The sequence below is a fragment of the Mirounga angustirostris genome, unplaced genomic scaffold (genome assembly GCF_029215605.1).
Source record: "Mirounga angustirostris isolate CCGP_5_RB_7025 unplaced genomic scaffold, mMirAng1.0.hap1 SCAF_2, whole genome shotgun sequence".
In the NCBI taxonomy this organism is placed as follows: Eukaryota; Metazoa; Chordata; class Mammalia; order Carnivora; family Phocidae; genus Mirounga; species Mirounga angustirostris.
In genome coordinates, this window is record NW_026991710.1 from 5,024,701 (window position 1) to 5,044,773 (window position 20,073).

General features: G+C 52.3%; 1 protein-coding gene across 4 annotated transcripts in view; it reads left to right on the forward strand.

Moving 5' to 3' along the window:
- Positions 1 to 2,578: 2,578 nt before the first annotated feature.
- Positions 2,579 to 20,073, forward strand: part of JAKMIP1 (janus kinase and microtubule interacting protein 1) — a 64,131-nt gene continuing 46,636 nt past the window's right edge. For 2 of the 4 annotated variants that reach the window (XM_045879490.2, XM_045879491.2), the window contains exons 1-3: positions 2,579 to 2,816; positions 7,780 to 8,274; positions 19,117 to 19,305. In XM_045879490.2, coding sequence (XP_045735446.1) covers positions 2,688 to 2,816; positions 7,780 to 8,274; positions 19,117 to 19,305 — 813 coding nt within the window. In that variant the 5' untranslated portion in view covers positions 2,579 to 2,687. Of the gene's footprint in view, positions 2,817 to 7,779; positions 8,275 to 19,116; positions 19,327 to 20,073 lie in introns of all 4 variants that reach the window. The other 2 variants (XM_045879489.2, XM_045879492.2) reach the window with 2 other exon arrangements.

Genomic DNA, 20,073 nt, shown 5'->3' on the forward strand with positions numbered 1-20,073 from the left:
CTGTCACTTGGGCCGTCACGGCTAACATTTGGGAGGCCTGGCTGTCTGGTCCTCACTGCTGTGTCCCCAGGTCCTGGCGCCCAGCAGATACTCAAAAAATATTTGTGACCAAACAGAAACAGTGAATGAGTATTTCTGAAAACTGAGATCGGAAATTGTATTTGTTCTTTGGCTCTGTGACATTCACCTTCCTCCTTTGGTGTCATTTACTTAACCGTCCCTTTGGCTGAGCATTGGGTTGCTGGGAAGAACTCCTGTGTGTACAGAGAGGCCATATCTCTGGTGAGTCCTTACAGTGCGTTCCTAGAGGTGGTGTCGCTGGGCCACGGGATGGAATCAAGGGGAGAGAAGCCTCCCCCGTTCTGGGGGCTGGATCTGAAGAGTGCTTCCTGCTCTCTCTTTGGGGCGGGGCGCCTTCTGCCTGCTGCCGTGCTGGTTAAGGGCAGGCAGGTCAGAGCAGCGAGGAATGAATTATGGATTATGCTCTCATAAGTCACATCAGAGCAAATGGAGTTCATACTTACCTGCAGACACAATGTACCTTTCTGGAATCAGTCAGTGGGGATGCTGATCTCCCCTGAATAATCCTGCGTGGCGTGTTGAGAAACGCTGCAGCCTCCTGTTCGAGAGGGCTATCACTGGCTTCCACCTCTGCCTTCCCAATCGGCTGGTTTGCACAAACATCCCAGTGCCCCCAGGCACGCTGGACCTCAGCTCACAGACATCGAGGGTCTGCCGCTTGCTGGAAGTGCCGGCGTCCGGGAGACCCCACCCAGCTCCTGTCCGCCTGCCTGTCTCCCGACTCCCACCCCACAAAGCAGCTCCTGCTGAGGCCACTGACTCCCTATTCCTGAATCTGGTGGCCAGTTTCCCATCCTCATCCTCATCTTGACCACTTCTAAAACCCCTTCTTCCCTGAGCCTCCCTGGTCCTCCTATCTCCAGGCTGCTCATGTCCGATCTTCCTTGCTGATTGCATGTCTTCTGTTCCACTCCAAAGCCTGGCATTCACCCATGCTGGAATGTTCTCTTCTTACTGTGCCTTCTCTCCCAAGGCGATCTAATCTCATGGCCACCACTGAATCACTCTGTGGCCTTAGGTAGCTTACTAAACCTCTCTGTGCCTGGGTTTTTTTCTCATCTCTAAGATGGGCCTAATATCTGTACCTATCTCTCCAGGTGCTGTGAGGACTATATGCTCCCCAGCTCCTAACACAGGGCTTGGCACATAATAAGTACTTCATTCATTCATTCATTCATTCATTCATTCATTCATTCATTCATTCAACAAATGCTTCTGGCGGGCCTCCTGCATGCTGAGCTCTGAGTCCAGGCACAGAGGATGCAGCAAGAATAAAACCGACCCGGCCCTGCTTGCTTGGAGCTCGCTGCGTGGTGTAGCATGGTTTGTCATGTGGAAAGAGCAAGAAGGCAGAGCAGGGGGCCTGGGCGATCAGAGATGTGCTGTCAGGGGCGGGGCAGCATGGCGTCCGGCTGGCCCAGGGCTCGGGGTTTGGAGTCTGAGTTCGGACTCACCACGTCCGGTCCGGCTGTGGAGCTTGACTGGGTCAACGCTGTTGCCTCGTCTTGGCTGTGTGACTCTTGCCTGCACTCAGCCTCTCTGTGCCTCAGTCCGTCATCTGCGACACTAGGCACCATCACCTACCTCACGGGGCAGTTGTGCAGATTAACAAAAGGTGGTCTAGGTGTCGCACCCAGGATGCCGCCGTACTAGCTGTCACTCTAGGCCTTGTTTTAAGGGCTTGGGCTTTGCCACCATGTGGGCTGTGAGGGCAGCCCTACCAAATTGAGGGCCTAGGCCTCCCCAGGAGGAATGTGAGTGCTGGTGGGGCTGTTAGCTCATCACGACGCCCCTGTCAACTGGGCAGCAGCTCAGGCCTGGCCAGGCAGGCACAGGGGCCTGGAGGGACTGCAGGCGCTTCCGGTGGGTGCAGAGCTAGCAGCTCAGGGTGACCAGTGCCGTGCTCGTCTGGGGGTTGGGGACAGGGAGCCATTTTTCAGCGTGCAATCCTCAGATCCTACTCCAGAGTCGCGTGGGAGTGTGGATGGAGCATCCAGATTCCTCGGTCCCACCATGCACCTCATGCTCTGAGCCCAGGGCTCCGCAGGGACCCACGTTTTGAAACAAGCACCCTTGGTAACTGGGGCTCACTGATGGCTGCAGCTGGTGGTTTACAGGTTGCTTGGGGGTGGTGGTGTGATCCCCTCTCGAGAAGGACAGAGGTGCACCAGAACTGCTCAAAGTGTGGTCGCCCAGGAGCATCACCTGGGTGCTCGTGAGAAATGCAAATCAGATTCTCTGGGGTGGGCACAGGGCTCTCCACCTCAACAGGCTTCTGAGAGATTGTGTGGCATCCAGTGTGAGAAGTGCTAGGTCAGTGTTGTAAATGGCGGGGCCTCCGTGGGATGAGCAGGTGCGTGGCCCAGGCAGGGAGGCCTCAGCCAGCGCTGGCTGCCATTGTGTTTGAGTGCTCAGGCCAGGACGCCAGCCTCTCTGTCTCTTTGCTAACCCGGCCTCCCTCCTCCCCAGAGTCCCAAGTGATGGTGGTTTACGCGGAGGACGAGCAGAGCCCTGCACACCTGGTTAGCACGGTGGAGCCTGTAGCGGCACCTGCTGGCCGGTGGGTGTGAACCGAGGGATCTCAGTGTCTCAAGCCAAGAGGAAGCATGTCTAAGAAGAGCCGGAACAAGGGCGAGAGGCCCGAGATGGAGGCTGACGCCGTGCAAACGGCTAACGAGGAGCTGCGGGCCAAGCTGACGAGCATTCAGATCGAGTTCCAGCAGGAAAAGAGCAAGGTGGGAGGGGTGCGGGCCCCCTCGCTCCTCGGAGGAGGGGGCGCTGCGAGTTCCCTGGTGGGGGTCTTCCCAGGCTGGGGTTGGGGGTGGGCACTCAACCTCTGAGCCTCAGCTTGCCCCTTGGTGAAATGAGTATACCATCAGTGGTGGTACCATGTGGGTTCCAATCTTGGCCCCCCCTTGGACCAGCTCCATCACTGTCCATGCCATAACCCCCTCACCTGCAAGATGGGGTCATAACCGCCCCCCCCACCCCCGATGGACCTATGGGTTGGAGTTAGGAGGCAAGGGTACTAAAGAGCTTCCAGCAGAGTCTGGGTCTGGGATGGGGCCGTTGAGCTCTCGTGGGGCAAGAACGAGCTTTGGGGCTGGTCAGTACGGTACCAGGTTGGGTGCCAGGCAGACGGTAGGCATCCAGGTCGAGTGCAGCCGTGACGGGCAGCCTGGCACCATGGAGGAATAATAACCAGTCAGTTCGAAGTCCTAAAGATCCGGTGTCATGGATTCCAAACACAGCCCATCGGTGTTGTCACTCGGGTGGTTTGAAGGCCAAGCAGGATGGGGCTCTGTGGTGTCTATGGGCGAAGAGAGGGGGAGGGAGCTTGCTCCCGGGCAGCCTGAGTGGCCGAGGGTCTGGCCTGTTCTGGGCAGGGTGGGGGAGGTTATACCCAGGCCCTGAGGTGGTGTGCCTTCCAGCCCTGCCCGCAGCACCGGGAGCCCCGGGAGGGACTGCTGGGGATTTGTCGTAGGTGTCCCGTCTTGTTGAGCGCACTGGGACTGGGCAGCAGCAGGGGGCCAGATGGGGTCCAGCTCCCAGGTGGGGAGGAGCTGGGGCCTGGGCCCTGACTCAGTCCCCTGCTCAGGACAGCGCCATGGAGAGCAGAGGTAGAGGCCAGGACCTGGAGGGGAGGAAGGCTGGGCTCCTGGAGCTTAGGGACAGATGTGCCCCCTCCCATCCCCAGACACTCAGGGCCCCACGCCTGGGGCGGTCACCCTCTGCCAACCTGTCCGCGCTTTGTGCAGCTCAGGAGGGATTCACCTGCTGGGATCCCTTGGGGCTGGCAAGTCCCACCCCGAAGGAGCAACAGCAGATGTGGCCACTGGGAAACAAAGGTCGTTCCGCCAGGGCTCCGTCCCACCGCCACCACCTAACTCACCTTGAGGTCTCGGGGCAAGCCATGTGACCACCCATGCCTCAATTTTCCCCTTTGTTACATGGGGTCCTCTGATGTGCCTGCCTCCCTGAGTCGTTTGAAGAATGGGACAGTCACACACGTGTGTTGCCTGTCACACACAGTCACCCGGCACTTGGCTGTGACATTTATTACATGTCTACTATGCAGGTCACACCAGGTGCCTTCGATGGCCTCCTGACCTTGGCAGTGACCTGTGAGGTCGGGGGGGCTTTCTCCAGTTGATAGGTGAGCAAACTGAGGGTCAGAGAGGAGAGGTGACTTGCCCAGGTCAACTAGCTCGCTGGGGCCACCATCACAAAGCACCACAGACTTGGTGGCTTAAACAACAAGAAATTTATTCTGGAGGTTGGAAGTGGTAGATGAAGGTGGGGGCAGGTTGGTTTCCCCTGGGGTACCTCCCTCCTGGGCATGGAGATGGTCATCTTCTCCCCCGTGTCCTCACATGGCTGTCCCCATGTGTCTGTGTCCTGATCTCTTCTTTTAAGGACACCGGTAATAATGGACCAGGGCCCACGCAGATGACCTTATTTGACTTAATTACATCTTTTCAGATTTTATCTCCAAATACAGTCACATTCTGTGGTCGGGCGGGTTGGGACCTCCATTGGGAATCTGGGGGACACACCTCCACCCATAACAGCAGGTCTCAGCACAAGTGTAGGTGGTGGCACTGGGTTGGGATGCAGGCCTGCGGGGACTATGTCCCCGGGTCACCAGGCCGCCTCCCTGCGGGGCACGCCCTGGCTGCCTGATTTCTCAGCCCAGTCACCCCCACGGCCCCTCGGGAGGGCTTTCCCCGTGTCGCTGCTCAGGGAACTTCTGTTCTCAGAGCAGTCGGCAATGTGCTTAAGGGCTGATAGGAAAAACAGAAATAGAAAACTTACAGTTGCATTTAAATGATATTTTTGTATGGTCTTATAAAATTATTATTGATGCTGCAGTTAAAGTGTTGTCGTTTTTCCAGAGGATCCTGTTGAACACCGTAGGACGAGGGGAAGTGCTAACTGTATCTGTTGATTCATTCATTCATTCATTCAGCAAACCCCTGTGTCATCGCTCCGTGTTGCACGGGAAATATTAGGACACGGCGTAGGGGCAAGAGAGCCCAGGAAGGCTTCACAGAGGCCGTTTGGAACCGGCTCCCCAGGCTCTTGCTGGCTAGCGAGCCAGGGAACGGTGCTCACACGGTCCCAAGCATCCAGCAACACCCATGAGTCCCTGACTTGCCGAGGCCCGGGTCTGGGGTGGGCAGGGGCAGAGCTGGGGCGTTACTGGTTGGGAAGTGGCTGCCACAATCAGGGTGGTGGCAGGGAGTGGGAGAAGTGGCTGGGCCTAGAAATGGGAAGCCAGCACTGACAGATCGGACAAGGAGTGGGGTGGCAGGGGGAGGGGAGGCTGACTTCCCTGCTCCAGCCAGAGCGGCAGGTGTCGCTGGCTCAGAGGCTTCCCCTTGCCAGCCGCCCTCCCCACCTCCCCCAGGGTGCGGTCCCTCCCGGTCAGTTTGCTCTTGCCTCATCTGGAGCCAAGGGCTGAGGAGCAGCGGGTATGGGCCCCTCCCTCCCGCTGTACCTCTGGACTTGGGGAATAGCTTGGAGGCGTCTGGCAGGTGAAGTGCCAGCTGCTTTTTAGACTTGCTTAGATCGATGGAGTAAGGAACAGGTGCTCTGTGCACAGCGGGCCAACCCAGCCTTGCTCTGCTGGACTTGGGTCGTGGCCCCTGGGCTCGGCCCTCGGCTCCTCAGGGCAGAGCCGGTGGGACCCAGCGGGGCTTTTTCCCTTGACCCCGTCTTCTGTCGGCATCCCTGCCTTACACACTGGTGTGGCCTGGCCCATCTCAGCAGGCCCGCCCTGCTCCCCTCCACATTCTTTCCTCCTTGTCCACCTGTGAGCAAACTTCCCTTTATCCACTCATCTGCCTTTGGCTTTCCTCTGCCCGAGTCCTCATGGGCAGCTGCTGATGTCCTGTTTCAGAGTATATAGTCAGGGTTCTTCAGAGATGCACGGAACCACCAGTGCGTGTGTGTGTGTGTGTGTGTGTGTGTGTATGGATGGGGAGGGAGAGGGAGAGGGAGAGGGAGAGGGAGACAGATATTTTTTTTAAGAAGTTGGCTCACATGATTATGGAGGCTGACAAGTCTGAACTTTGCAGAGCACGCAGCTGGAGATTTCAGCAAGAGTTGATGTAGTCATGAGTCTGAAGCAGTCTGGAGGCTGAATTCCTTTCTCATCTGGGAGCTCAGCCTTTTCTCTTGAGGCCATGAACAGATTGGGTGAGGCCCAGCCTCGTTATGAAGGGTCAGCTCCTTTACTCAAGGTCTGCTGACTAAATGTGAATCACATCTTAAAAGAAATACCTTCACGGCAACATCTCCACTGGTGTTTGGCCAAATGACCTGATCCCGTGGCCCTGCCAAATTGACCTGTGACGCTAACCGTCTTGAGGCTCAGTATCCCACATCAGTGCAGGCTGGGGGTGCGGCCAGTCCCCTCCTTCTGACTCAGGTCCTTGTCAGCAATAACCAGGGAAATCAGAAGAGTGTGGCCTACCAGAAAGGACAATGCCAGAAGCATTTAGTCCCTTGCCGGGGCAATCATGTTCAGTATTTAAATTTCCGGTTCCTTGGCATTCAATCCATTAGGAAAAGACTCCTACTTCCAGCCCTGGGAGAGGTAGACCCAGGACTGACGGGGTCCCCCATTTTATTTCTGTGGTTGAGAGTATTCGACACAAGGAGATGCTGATCTTGTGTCTTCGCCTGCGCTGGTTTTGCTTCTTTCTCTGCTGTTGTGAGTGAGGGTTGATCAATACCCAGGCACATGGTAAAACTCCTCACCCGAAATTAACTTCAACATGTCTGGGGAAACTTGCTGCCTCCCACGGAAGCAGCTTGTCCTCGGTGCGATATAGTTGGTTTCTGTTCTTCGGAGACTGGTGTGACTTAGAAAGCGAATGGATTGGCAAGGGTTCCTGCCGAGTGTGTGTTTTGTGTGATCCTTGAAAAGGTTGAATAAAGCATTTTGGAGTGTTTTAAGAAAATACTCCCTTGGCACATTTTACAAGCAATGTTTTAAGTTTTGCTGATTTGATAAATACACTCAGGCGGGGTTGGCTGCCTGTTATCTGCGGAGCCAGGCTCTGGGGCCAGGTGCCTGAGGGTGAGCCTGGCTCTGTCCCCTGCTGGCTCCTCCCTGCGGGCAGGTCACCACTGCTATTTTCCAGCAAAACAGGTACCTCCCTCCCGAGGCTCCTAGGAGTTAAAGTGGGGGAACTGTGGGAGCCCCCAGCTCAGTAAGGGTGGTTGCTCCCTGTCTGCCCCTCTGCCTCCATCTTCTCATCCTCCCTAAGTCCCCAGTCCAGTGCAGAGGCCCTGGAAAGGTATTTCTGGAGTAAAATATGTTCCTCTTTGGTGAGAGATGATCTCTGCCTGTGTGTCTTGTGTTTTGTGACAGATAAATTGTGCTCTCTTGTGAATCTCCAAATTGGAAGAGATGTCAAAGGCTTGACTGTCCTTTCCAGCATCTTCAGATGTTTTTTCACCTCTAGAGAAATTCTCAAGAAAATAGTAGGAAATCTAGTAGGAAGGAAAAGAGGTGGGGTTGATGAAGGTCAGGACTGTGGGGGTGGCACGAGGGGGAATTGGGGTGCAGGGACCTGGGGAGGGTCACGGAGGCCCTTGTGCACAGAGTGGCATGGGGAGGTGGCGGCTGGGTCTGGCTGGCTCCCCCAGCTCTGACCCTGACCACCTCTCCCGGGGCTCCGGCCGCAGGTGGGCAAACTGCGCGAGCGGCTGCAGGAGGCCAAGCTGGAGCGGGAGCAGGAACAGCGGCGGCACACGGCCTACATCTCGGAGCTCAGGGCCAAGCTGCACGAGGAGAAGACCAAGGAGCTGCAGGCGCTGCGCGAGGTGCTCATCCGGCAGCACGAGCAGGAGGCGGCGCGCACGGCCAAGATCAAGGAGGGCGAGCTGCAGCGGCTGCAGGCCACGCTGAATGTGCTGCGGGACGGCGCGGCCGACAAGGTCAAGACGGCGCTGCTGGCCGAGGCACGAGAGGAGGCGCGCAGGACCTTTGATGGTGAGCGCCTGCGGCTGCAGCAGGAAATCCTGGAGCTCAAGGCTGCACGCAAGCAGGCGGAGGAGGCGCTCAGCAACTGCATGCAGGCCGACAAGACCAAGGCGGCGGACCTGCGCGCTGCCTACCAGGCACACCAGGACGAGGTGCACCGCATCAAGCGCGAATGCGAGCGTGACATCCGCAGGCTGGTATGTGCTGCCTGCACCCCCTCCCAGCTGGCATGCATGCACCCTTTTCTTCCCGCCCACGTGCATCCTTTCCTTCATGCATTCTTTCCTCTCCTCTTGCATGCATCCTTTCCTTCCCACAGGTGTGCAGTAAACGCAAGAGTTTTGAGGACCCACGGCGCAACAGACATGGTTCTAGGCACGGGGCTTCTAGCAAAGCCCCTGCCTGTCCTAGTGATGGTAAAGAGGCTTTGGGCAGTTAGAACTCTTCTTGCTAGGTGTGGGATCCTTGGTATTTCATGGAACAGCTCAGAAGCACAAATTTCTCACCTGTAAAATGAGGTTAATAGAAGAAAGGACTGTGGAAGCTTATTGAAGTGCTGGGCATTTATTTATTCATTTCATTAATAAACCGGAGCACATTTATACATCCAGGTAAGATGAATACATAGGAATAGGCCAGCCATTCTGTTGCAACAACTGGGGAAAACCATAAATTGCAAATAATCGTGTTTTTAAAGACTGGAGGACTGTGGAATTTCTGAGATCTAGAAGAGCTACAATTTCAAAGGGAGGAGAGCGAGCCTGCCCAAGTGAGCTGACAGTTACCAGCCACTTTCTTCCCTGGGGGGCATTTGCTCATCCTGGGTGTGGGCTGGGGATTGGGCTTCCCCCAGCAAAGAGACTCCACCACGGTTGAGAGAGGTGAGCAGGGTTTTTGCCATCTCTCAGGGTCAACATGAAAGGTAGGAAACTAGAGGATCCCACACATGGGGCCGGTTTGCATCCTAAAATATTCACTGAGTTCTGGGGTGATGTGGGAGGCCAGTGAGGCTGGGCAGAAAGGCAGAGTGAAATCTCCCAGAGCCATACCATACTTAGGAAACAAAGCTGGCCAGATGGAGGGGCTGCAACAGGCACCCCACAAGTCTGCCCTTCGGGACGACTGTTGGACTTGGAACCTGTACACTGCAGAAGGTTGAAAAGGCAAGTAAGCTAAGCTTCTCAGACTAGAGTCAACGACAGCAACAATAGTGATATTTATAAGAGGTGCATCTTGATTATGAGGACACGGTTAGACTGAAAACTATAAGGATGAAAATAGGTACAATATCCAAACACTAAGCAAAAGAAAGCTGGTCTGACTTTATTCATGTCAAAGATCTTAAGGCAAGGAGTAAAACTAAAGAAAAGTAGGGACAATTCTTAATAATAAAGGGGTCAATTCTTAATAGCACTTAATAATAAAACTTCAAAACGTGCAAAAGAGAAACATCAAAATTAAAGGAGAAACAAATCCACAGTTATAGTTGGAGAATAGCACTCTGTCTCAGCAAGAGATAGAACACAGAGGTAATAGATGAACAAAGATAGGTAAGATTTAAACAGTACAGTGAACTGACCAGAGCTACAATGACAGAATACAGTATTTTAGCAGCTGCAGATACGATTCTTTTCAAGGGGACATACACACTTTCTTTCAAAAATTGTGTTCTTTAGAATAAAGCAGATTTTAGACAAAAAGGAAAAACAGTGAAAATCAAACTTCCAAGCTTCCATCTCGAGAAGAAAGAAAACGAACAGCAAATTAATCTCTGAGAAAGCAGAATGAAGGACCTTAAAGAGCAGGAATCACTGAAGTAAATCAGTAAAGAAAATCAACACATCAAAAGTTGATTAGAATAGGTCAACTGATAAGCTCTGAGGAACTCGGATGAAGGGACAAAGAGACAAATCCCCAGTATACAGACCGTAAAAGGGGCACTACCACAGCCCCTACAGAAATTAAAGAGACAGTACGTGTACTTTGTGAACAGCGTATCTAATTGGAAACTTGGATGAAGTGGGCAGATCCCTTGAACAAGTACAACTTAACCAAACTGACACTATAAGAAATAGAAAATGTGAGTAGACCTCTGGCTGTTCAAATGAAATCTGTAATTAATAGTTTTCCCACAATGAAAAGCCCAATCCCAGAGGCTTCACAAGTAAATTCTTCTAAGTATTTAAGGAAGAAATAAAACTAATTACACACAGACTCTTCCAGAAAAGAGAAATTGGGAACATATTCTAATTCATTTTATGAAGCCAGCATAACTCTGATCCCAAAACCAATGATACAAAGAAAAGAAAAAATGTAAATTGTCCTTTATAAACATAGACATAAGAGTACTAAATAAAATATTAACAAATAAAATCCAGCGATATGTAGATTAGGGAGGACGTGGAGCAGTGGGAACGCTCAGACGCTGCTGCTGGGGATGTGACTGTGGGGGTGGGGAGGACGGATGGCTGAGCAGCAGATGATGTTGCTGGGGCACAGGGACTTTGCCTGTTCTCCCTGTCGGGTTTCTGTTCATAGACTTGTTTGCAGAAAGTAGTTCTTTACCCGCTGTCTCATTTTGTGGACTAGGAAGCCAGTCCAGGGAAAGTGACTTCACAAGCAGAGAGTCCCTGTGCCCTGGCCTGGTCACTCACTCATTGACAGTACCAAGCTCCTCTGTGTGCCCGGTCCTGGCCTGACCTGGATCCCACCATGTCTGTGACAAGCTCTAGCAGTGCAGGTGGCCAGGAAGGCAAGGGGCAGGACACTTCAGTGACAGGCCCTTAGAATGTTTTCTGGGGGCAGGAACCTCTTTTTTTTTTTTTCTTTAAAAAGCTTTGGTCATTGGAGGACATAGTCATTCATTCCCCACCCTCAATACCTGAAAGATTTTGGATTCCAAAGTCTCCAAAGAGTAGAACTGTCACCTTCCTGGGGAGATAGTGAGTATCTCAGCATGGGGAATGTGTAAGTAGAGGCTGCGGGAGGGACCTCTGTGGGAGACCCTGTAAGAGACTTAGGGACTAGAGGCAAAATGACCAGATGTCCTTTTGGAGTTCCTGCCCAGCTGTCCAACTCGAGATCAGTCACCCAATTTGTGGCAGAGCGTCAGTATGCATCTAACCAATCTGGCACTGAGAGCAGCAAGAGGAGATGCACTGATTTTAAAATTTCTAGTTTATAGAAAACCTAAGCACATACTGATACTGAGTTCTCAGAAGTAATCTCCAGCTCCTTTTCTCTTCGTGTGTGTGTGTGTTGGGGGGGTGGCCATTATCACATCAGGGGAAGGCGAGCAGTTGGAGAAGGTCTGCTCTGGGTGTGAATCCAGTCTTGTTCACTGGGTGAGCCCAATCAAGTCGCTTACCATCTCTGAACCTGTGGCGCCTCATCTACAGAATGGGAGTAATCACATACCTGCCCCAGGGTGATGAGAATAAAGTGAACTCCAGCTTATCATTTCTGTAACAGGAGACCTGTAAACTATGTTCCTCTCTTGCAGGAGAAATTCATATTTAAAGTAAATAAAATGGGGGAAGGAACAAATATTTGCCTAAGGGACTGCTTGCGCTTAATTTAAAATGCACCCAAGGATTTGGTGTCTGTTTCCGTTTCAGCACTAAACAGGAATATCCTCAATTCAGGTGTTCTCGGCGTGTGTGTGGTTTTCCCTTAAAATGGACACTTGAAGAATCGAGGGACAAGAACAAGTGTCCATTTCTCTGTTATCCTGCAGTTTGGAAAATGTCACTCCCCAGGCAGGCCTGTTGCTCATGGCAATGTGTTCGGAAGGTGGCCTGCACTTCATTTCTTCAATCAGCTGGATTGGATTAGAAATGCAGGAAGGCCTTTGGACCCCTGCTTGTACATTTAACATACCTCATAAGAGAAGCAAATAAGAAAAGGCAGTTATGGTCCACACGGGGCAGTGACACCAGTTTCTGGATTCATTTCCTAGACCAGTTAGGCTTTGGCCTGGTTGCACATAATGGACGACCCCCCACCCCCACCCCCCAGTCCACTGGGGCTTAACAGTTGGAAGTTTATTTCTCTCTCACGTACAAAGTCTGGAAAGTGTCGCCACAGGACTCATGAGGGACTCGGGTACCTCCCAGCTTTGGCCTCAGAATGGGCTTTGGGATGTGGCTCTGGTCCTCATGGCCCCTCACCCTTGCTGAGAGCCAGCCATCACATTGTCATCCCAGGTTGGCAGTAGGAGGGCAGATGAAGAAGGGCGTGGTCTTCCCTGAAGTTCCATACACTTCCCCTTCCAGCACTTTGGCCAGCACTTACTCAGCCTCACCTAGTTGCAATGGGGACCAGGAAATGTCCTTCTGCTGAGTGCACAGTAGCCCCTAACAAATCCCAGTCTGGCCCTCTGTTAGTCTTCCAGGGCTGCCGTAACAAATTACCGCAAGCTCAGTAGCTTAAAACCAGAATGTATTCTCTCATGGTCGTGGAGGCTGGAAGTCTGAAATCAAGGGGTCAGCAGGACTGTGCTCCCCTCCAGCTTCTGGGGAAGAGTACTTTCTTGCCCCTTCTGGCTTCCAGTGGTGGCTGGGAATCCTTGGTGTTCCTTGGCTTGTGGCCCCGCCATTCCCGGCTCTGCTGCCATGTGGCCTTCTCCTCCCCTGTGTGTCTGTGTCTGGCCCCCTTCTTGCAGGGACACCAGGAGTAGATCCAGGGCTCACCCTAATCTGGAGTGACCTCATCTTCTCTTACATCATCATCACATCTGCAGAGACCCCTTTTCCAAATAAGATCACATTCTGACTTTTAGGGTGGATGTGAAATTTGGGTGAACACTAGTCACTGACGACAGGGACCAAGGAGGAGAGTGAGAACGGGTGTTGGAGTGGCAGCCTTGGCTTCATTTTTTGTTCCTCGAACTTTGGGGCAAAGTGGGGCTAACAAAATTACTCTCACACTGGTGGGCATGTTGGGAGCTGGCCAAATAAAGGTTTTCACCGGGACAAATGTCCTGGCGGATGTGGGACTGATGGGACAGTGCAGGCTCTGCAGAGGGGGCCCTCCGTTGGCATCACGGCTCTGCTGCTCACGAGAGCCTGGGCACATTCATCGCACTGGGCCTCAGCTGGCTGTAAGAGGGTGTGAATGCCCTCTACAGTGAGGGTCTTCTGAAGACCCGGAGAGAGCATGTCTCGTCAGTACACACGTAGTACTGAGCTCACACTGGCGTATGAGAAGGAAGGAACAGCCATCTCCCAGTTGGTGTGCTTTCCCAAACTCTGTCAGGCTCTTTTGATTGCAAGTGACAGAAATTCCACCTGGAACCAGCCTGAACCGTCATCTGTCAGCCTCTGTAACTGAAGGAATGGGATGAGCTCCGGGCACAGCTCCGGAGGCACTCACGCCCTCCAGGATCCAGGTCTGGCAGGCTCTGCTCGGCCTCCTGCCGCGTCATTCTCAGCCTCTGGGCTCTCACATCGCGCTGTGCCGGACCCCCGTCCTCACACACAAAGTCCAGAGAAAGTCTCCTTTTTGGCTCAATAAGGAGGAACAAACGGGTCCTAGCTATGTTGTCTCCAGGCTGTTGACTCTGATTGCATCACGAATCCGACCCCAACCAATTACTGTCAGGGGGCGGGGCATGTGGGTGGTGTGAGCCAATCAGGACCTGCCCTGGAAACTGGAATGGCTTCGGTCCCACCCCTCTCCTAAAGCCTATGCTGAGACCAGGAGCTAGGAGAAGGAATGGCTTCACACTTGGGTGTTGCAGGTCGGGGAATCTCAACAGCAGAGATTCATGGCCTCGTCAGGGTCCTGGGGGCAGGGGGTAGGGTGGCTAAGAACTCAGCCTGGGAGTCGACACAGAGTCGACAAATGAAGAGCCTGCCATTGGCTGTGTGAGCTTGGCAAGTCTCCTACCCTTGGGGACCTCCAGACTCTGGCTGGGGAAATAGAACAGCCTAGCAGATGTTGACTCCAGAAACCATTCTGCATTGTCCATTTGTTCCTGGAAGTCATCTCTGCTGGTGGCGACTGTTTTCTAGGAACCTCTCCTGTGGTGATGGGTGTAAGCCCTCTGCTCATTACCTGGGGTAAGTGGGGAATTGGCACTTTTCTAGGTGCAGAATTTGGGATTCCAGAATTGTCTTGCTTGCCATGCTGTTGCTTTGTGTGGGATGAGCTAGTGTAATGCATGGTGGGGGCTCCGTTTCTGGGCTCCAGTGCAAAGCAAGAAGTGTGTGGCCTGGATGCTGCGGGGGATCCTACATATTAACTTGCACCTTCCCCCCACCCCCCACTGATTCCTGCACTTTATTTTTTTCTGCTGGCAGTAATCAATCTCCAATCTACTGTAGTGTTGACTTATTTATTATGTTTATTGGCTACCTCCCCCTCTAGAATGGAAGCTCTGAGGGCAGGGACTCTGGCCTGTTTTGTTCACAGAGGTTTCCCGGTACCCATTGATGGCACCTGGCTCAGTATTTGTTGCATTAATGAAAGCAGGTGAGTGGTTTACATTAATGAACTACTTTCACATACTTCTTACTGCTTCTGGACTGGCTTCAGTGGTGGGGACAATGTCTTCTGCATCCTTAAGGATTCTTCCCTATAGCGCTGCGGTGCTTCTCCCCATTCAGAGGGATTTGGTCCAGGCAGGGAGCTCCTGGTGGGTCGCCACCAGGGGGAGCCATGGGGACGTTCTGCAGCTGCTTCAGGAACACACCTGGCAGGCCCTGGGCTGGATCCAGGAGATGGTCACCAGGGGCTGGGAAGTGGGGGAAGGGGAGCACACTTTTTACTCTCCAAGAAAGGTGACTCAGAGAGTTTTCCAGAACTGAAGGACTTTGCTTGAAAACCTCCTAGTATTTTGAGGGTACCAATTACCCCTTCTATTATATTTGATTAGTGTTTAATGGTCTGCTGTTTAAGTAAGATAGCCTTATGTTCACCGGGAGCTAACATAGATTAGTGGTGGCAGCCAACATTGATCGCAGCTTATAATATGCCAGGATCTGCACTAAAATCTAAATCTCCACAACTGGACAGGATAGGTTCTAAAACGGTCTCCCGTGTCCCCACTTTACAGAGGCAGAGGCTGGGTCCGACAGGTGGCCCCACCTGTGTGTCAGAAGGTCACACAGTGTGTGTCTGGGGGGGGGTGCGTTTGAGCCTGCTTTCGTCTGCTCCCCGGGCTGTTAACCAGTATTGTCCGCCGTGGCGGTCTGTGTCTGGATTCGAGGTGCATGATTCACAAGGATGAGAGTGCAGATCACAATCCGTTTTAATTCATCACCCCGAGTGTGCTGAGTGGGAAGGGCATTTGTATTCTTCTCCTGTGACTTTCCTTTTTTTTTTTTTTCCCCTAATGTGGTCTTTTTTTTAAAATTATTATTATTATGTTATGTTAGTCACCATACAATACATCATTAGTTTTTGATGTGGTGATCCACGATCCATTGTTTTCATATAACACCCAGGGCTCCATGCAGTACATGCCCTCCTTAATACCCATTACTGGGCTAACCCATCCCCCCACCCCCTCCCCTCTAAAACCCTGTTTGTTTCTCAGAGTCCATAGTCTCTCATGGTTCATCTCTCCCTCCGATTTCTCCCCCCCTTCATTTTTCCCTTCCTTCTCCTAATATCCTCCATGCTATTCCTTATGTTCCACAAATAAGTGAAACCATATGATAATTGACTTTCTCTGCTGGACTTACCTCACTTAGCATAATCTCCTCCAGTCCCATCCATGTTGATGTAAAAGTTGGGTATTCATCCTTTCTGATGGCTGAGTAATATTCCATTGTATATATGGACCACATCTTCTTTGCAAATGACACTACAGATAAAGGGCTGGTATCCAAGATCTATAAAGAACTTCTCAAACTCAACACCCAAAAAGCAAATAATCAAGTCAAAAAATGGGCAGAAGACATGAAAAGACACTTCTCTGAAGAAGACATACAAATGGCTAATAGACACATGAAAAAATGTTCATCATCATTAGCCATTAGGGAAATTCAAATCAAAACCACATTGAGATACCACCTTACACCAGTTAGAATGGCAAAAATGGACAGGAGAAACAATAAATGTTGGAGAGGTTGTGGAGAAAGGGGAACCCTCTTACACTGTTGGTGGGAATGCAAGTTGGTACAGCCACTTTGGAAAACAGGATGGAGGTGCCTCAAAAAATTAAAAATAGAGCTACCCTATAACCCAGAAATTGCACTCCTGGGTTTTTACCCCAAAGACACAGATGTAGTGAAAAGAAGGGCCATATGCACCCCAATGTTCATAGCAGCAATGTCCACAATAGCCAAACTGTGGAAAGAGCCGAGATGCCCTTCAACAGATGAATGGATAAAGAAGATGTGGTCCTGTGACTTTCTTAACACATGGCCACAAACTTCGTGGCTTAAAACTACAGAAGTGGATTCTTGCACAGTCCAGAGGCCAGAAGTCAGAAATCAAGGTGTGGGTAGGGCTGTGCCCCTCTGGAGGCTACAGGGGAGGCTCCTTCCCTCCTCTCCCAGCTCCTGGGGCTCCTGGTGCTGCGTTGCCCTCTTCTCCCTCTTCACCTGACCTCCTCCCTGTGGCTTCTCTTCTCTGTCCCTGGCCTCTCTTCTTCTTACAATGGCACTCATCAGTGGATTTAGGACCTACCCAGTTAATCCAGGACGATCTCCTCATTTTACTGTCTTTAACTTAATGACGTCTGCAAAGACCCATTTCCTAAATGAGGTCACATTCACAGGAGTCTGAAGTGAGGATGTGGGCATGTCTTTTTAGGGACCACAATTCAAACATCTACAGTATTCATTCATTTCCTCAATATCTAAGTACGTAAAGGAGACAAATTCTAGGAAGAACAGGTGCTACTGTTTGTGGAGACCTACTATGTGCCATTGGACAACTCTCATCAGAGCTAGTGTCTATGGAATGCCTGTTCCATGCTGGCCGCTTTCCATGTGTTAACACATTTAATTCTCAAAACATCCCTAGTAGTTATGTGCTGTTCTTATCCCCATTTCACAGATGAGAACACTGAGGCACAGGAGGAAATCAGGGAACATGACCCAGGCGATGGGGCCGGGAAGTGGTGGGGTCAAGGCCCAGTGGCCCAGTTCCCCACCAGCCTGCTTGTCTCTGCTCCCCTTTTGAGTGGATATTCCTATGACCCCTTTCCTATGTGCAGAAGCTGAGGTGTAGAGAGGTTATGTGGCTTGGCTGAGGTCACACAGCTTGCCAACGGGAGCTTAGTGCCCGGTCCCTAACTTCTTGCCCTGGACACTGTGCTTGCTTTTTCCACTGTGCCAAGTTGTCGATCTCATCTGGCTGTAACTTGTAGGCTGGGTGATCAAAGCACTAGAGTATTGCATTGCTTCCATCCTTCCGTGCATGGGGGGACCCCCCCAGATACGCATTAAATAGCACCACAGATAGCATATCTGCAGACTTTATCCAGAGGGGATTCCATCAAAATCGGCCTTATTAAAGCATTGGTGTTCTTTTCAGAACTTTTTGTGTGCCTTAGGTCAAGTAGCATTTATTCCTAAATCCCATGATGATAGAGTCATCCCTGTAGCCGAAACTCTTGTGGCTTTTGTCAATGAATGAAACCCCAGTGCTTGGGAACCTCTCCCTGTTAAAGCCTGCCTCAGTTTCCCGGGGCTGCTATAATGAAGGGGCCACAGACTGGGTGGCTGAGGCAACAGGAATGTATTGGCTTGCAGTTTTGGAGGCAGGAGGTCTGAGATCCCGGTGGCACGGGGCTGTGCTCTCTGAAGGCGCGGGGAGGAGCCGGGCTTGCTGCTTCTGGTTACTGGGGCTGCAGATAGTCCATGATGTTCCCGGGCTCCTGCGTCCATCCCTGCGGCCTCTGCCCTCTGTCTCCACCCAGCCTTCTCCCTGTGTGTCTGTGTGTCTCTTCCTCTCTTCTAAGGACACAGTCATTAGGGCCCACCTGCTCCAGGGTGACCTTCTCCTAACTGATTCTATCTGCAACTGTCCTTTCCCAAATGACATCATGTTCTCAGGTTCTAGGAAGGACATGGATTTGGGGGGTGCGAACCCTAGTACAGCACCCTTACTGGGGCAGGTTCCCAGCTGTTGGCTTTGTGTCTGGAATCAGTGCAAGTCTATGGCCCAGGGCCAAAGCTTTCTCTTGTGTAAGCTTCTTTCTGCTTGGTGTCCTCTGGAGAATGCGGGACAAGAGCAGGCTGGGCGAACTGGGGCTTACATGAAGGTTTGCGTGTGGAGAGGCTGAGGTCCTTTAGAGACCCCAGCATAGATGTCAAGTAACCAGTTGGTTCTATGAATCTGGTGCTCTGCAAGAAGTCAGGGCCTGGGGAATACGTTGGGGTGTCAGCAGCAGATGGGGGTAGTTAATATCGTGAGTGAGGATGTGGCTGCCTGGGGAAAGGGTGCAGACTGGGGAGAGGGCCAGGCCTTGGAAACTGCAGACTCTGATGGCGGCCAGAGCAAGGTGAGTCTGTAAAGATAGAAACCAAGCTCTCATGGCAGAGGGCTGGAGTGGGGGGAGAGGTTCATGGGCCAGATGCTGGTGAGAAGGATGGAGGACAGAAAGTTGTCCTGTGGGATTGGGGGGCCAGGGGAGCATTGAAGACCTTAGCAGGAGCTGTTTTGGTGGGGGGTGGGGGCTGTGACCAGACAGGAGAAGCTTGGGGAGTGAGTGGGAGACGAGACCCACCAACTCTGTGAAGAAGCTGAGCTACGGGGGGTGAGGTGGCTGGAGGGGACTGGGTGGGGGGTCAGGATTTTATTTTCTTTCATTAAGATGAGAGAGACATGATCATAGATATCTTTCACCGGTAAGTGTCCAGTTGGCCGTATAGATCACTGAACCCATAACTTCTCTGCTCCTCTGTGCTCAGGGGAGCAGGGCCTGGGCCATGGGCTGTGGTCTCTCTATGTCCTGAGTTTTCTGAGTTCAGCTGACCCAGGTCCATGGTCCTGCTTAACAGTTTCCTGGGCTTCAGGCCAACGAGGGAGAGATTTCCCTGTGCGAGTCCCTAGATTGATGGCTTATTCTTTCTCTTTTGCAGATGGATGAGATCAGAGGGAAGGACCGTGTGATTCTGGCCTTGGAGAAGGAACTTGGGGTTCAGACGGGTCAGACCCAGAAGCTGCTTCTTCAGAAGGAGGCTTTGGATGAGCAGTTGGTTCAGGTCAAAGAGGCAGAACGGTACCACAGTAGCCCAAAGAGAGAGCTCCCGCCTGGGATAGGGGACATGGCAGAGCTCATGGGCATCCAGGTGAGGGGGATGGCGGCAGGTGCAAGCACTGGGTCCTGTCCTTCTTTCTATGGGTCATGCTTCTGGTTACCTTGCCTGCCTGCCTCCTCACGCCCTTCCTCCCTTCCATCCGTCCATCTGTCCTGCCCTCCCTCCCTCCCTAAACAAGCTGACATTCATGATGTGCCAGGCCCAGGCCTGGGAATATAGAGGTGAGCATCCAGCTGCTTGTGCCTCCAGCCGTCCTGAGCTCAGTGGACAAGAAGGAAATGAAGACATCTGTGCGCATGTGCGATAGGAGCATAGGAAGGGGGCCCAGTCTTGAAGTTGGAGTCCTGCAAGATGGGTAGGGGCTTAGCCAGCAGGAAAGGGCTTTGGGGGCAACAGCTTGGTGCTTAATGTGCACAGAGGAGGCTGAAGCAGCACGCACTCACTCATTCACTCATTCATTCATTCACTCACTCATTCAGTCACCACGTTTGAATGTCTGTCATGCATGCTCTGTGCAGATCCCATATGAGGTGCTGGCATTTCAGTGGTCAGCAAGATTGGCCCAGTGGGTCTTGAGGAATGTCCTAGCGTGGCCATGATGGGCCTTTGTAAGAGAGGCACAGTGGATGGGGGCTCAGACATGAAGGTCCCCAGAGATCACATTTGGCTGTTCGGGAGCCATTGGAGGTCTTCGTGGTCTTGTCACTTGGAGATGAAGTCTTCCCGTGAGTCCCTGTTGGGACGTGGGGTGTCGGTCTGTGTGGCTCAACTTCAGGG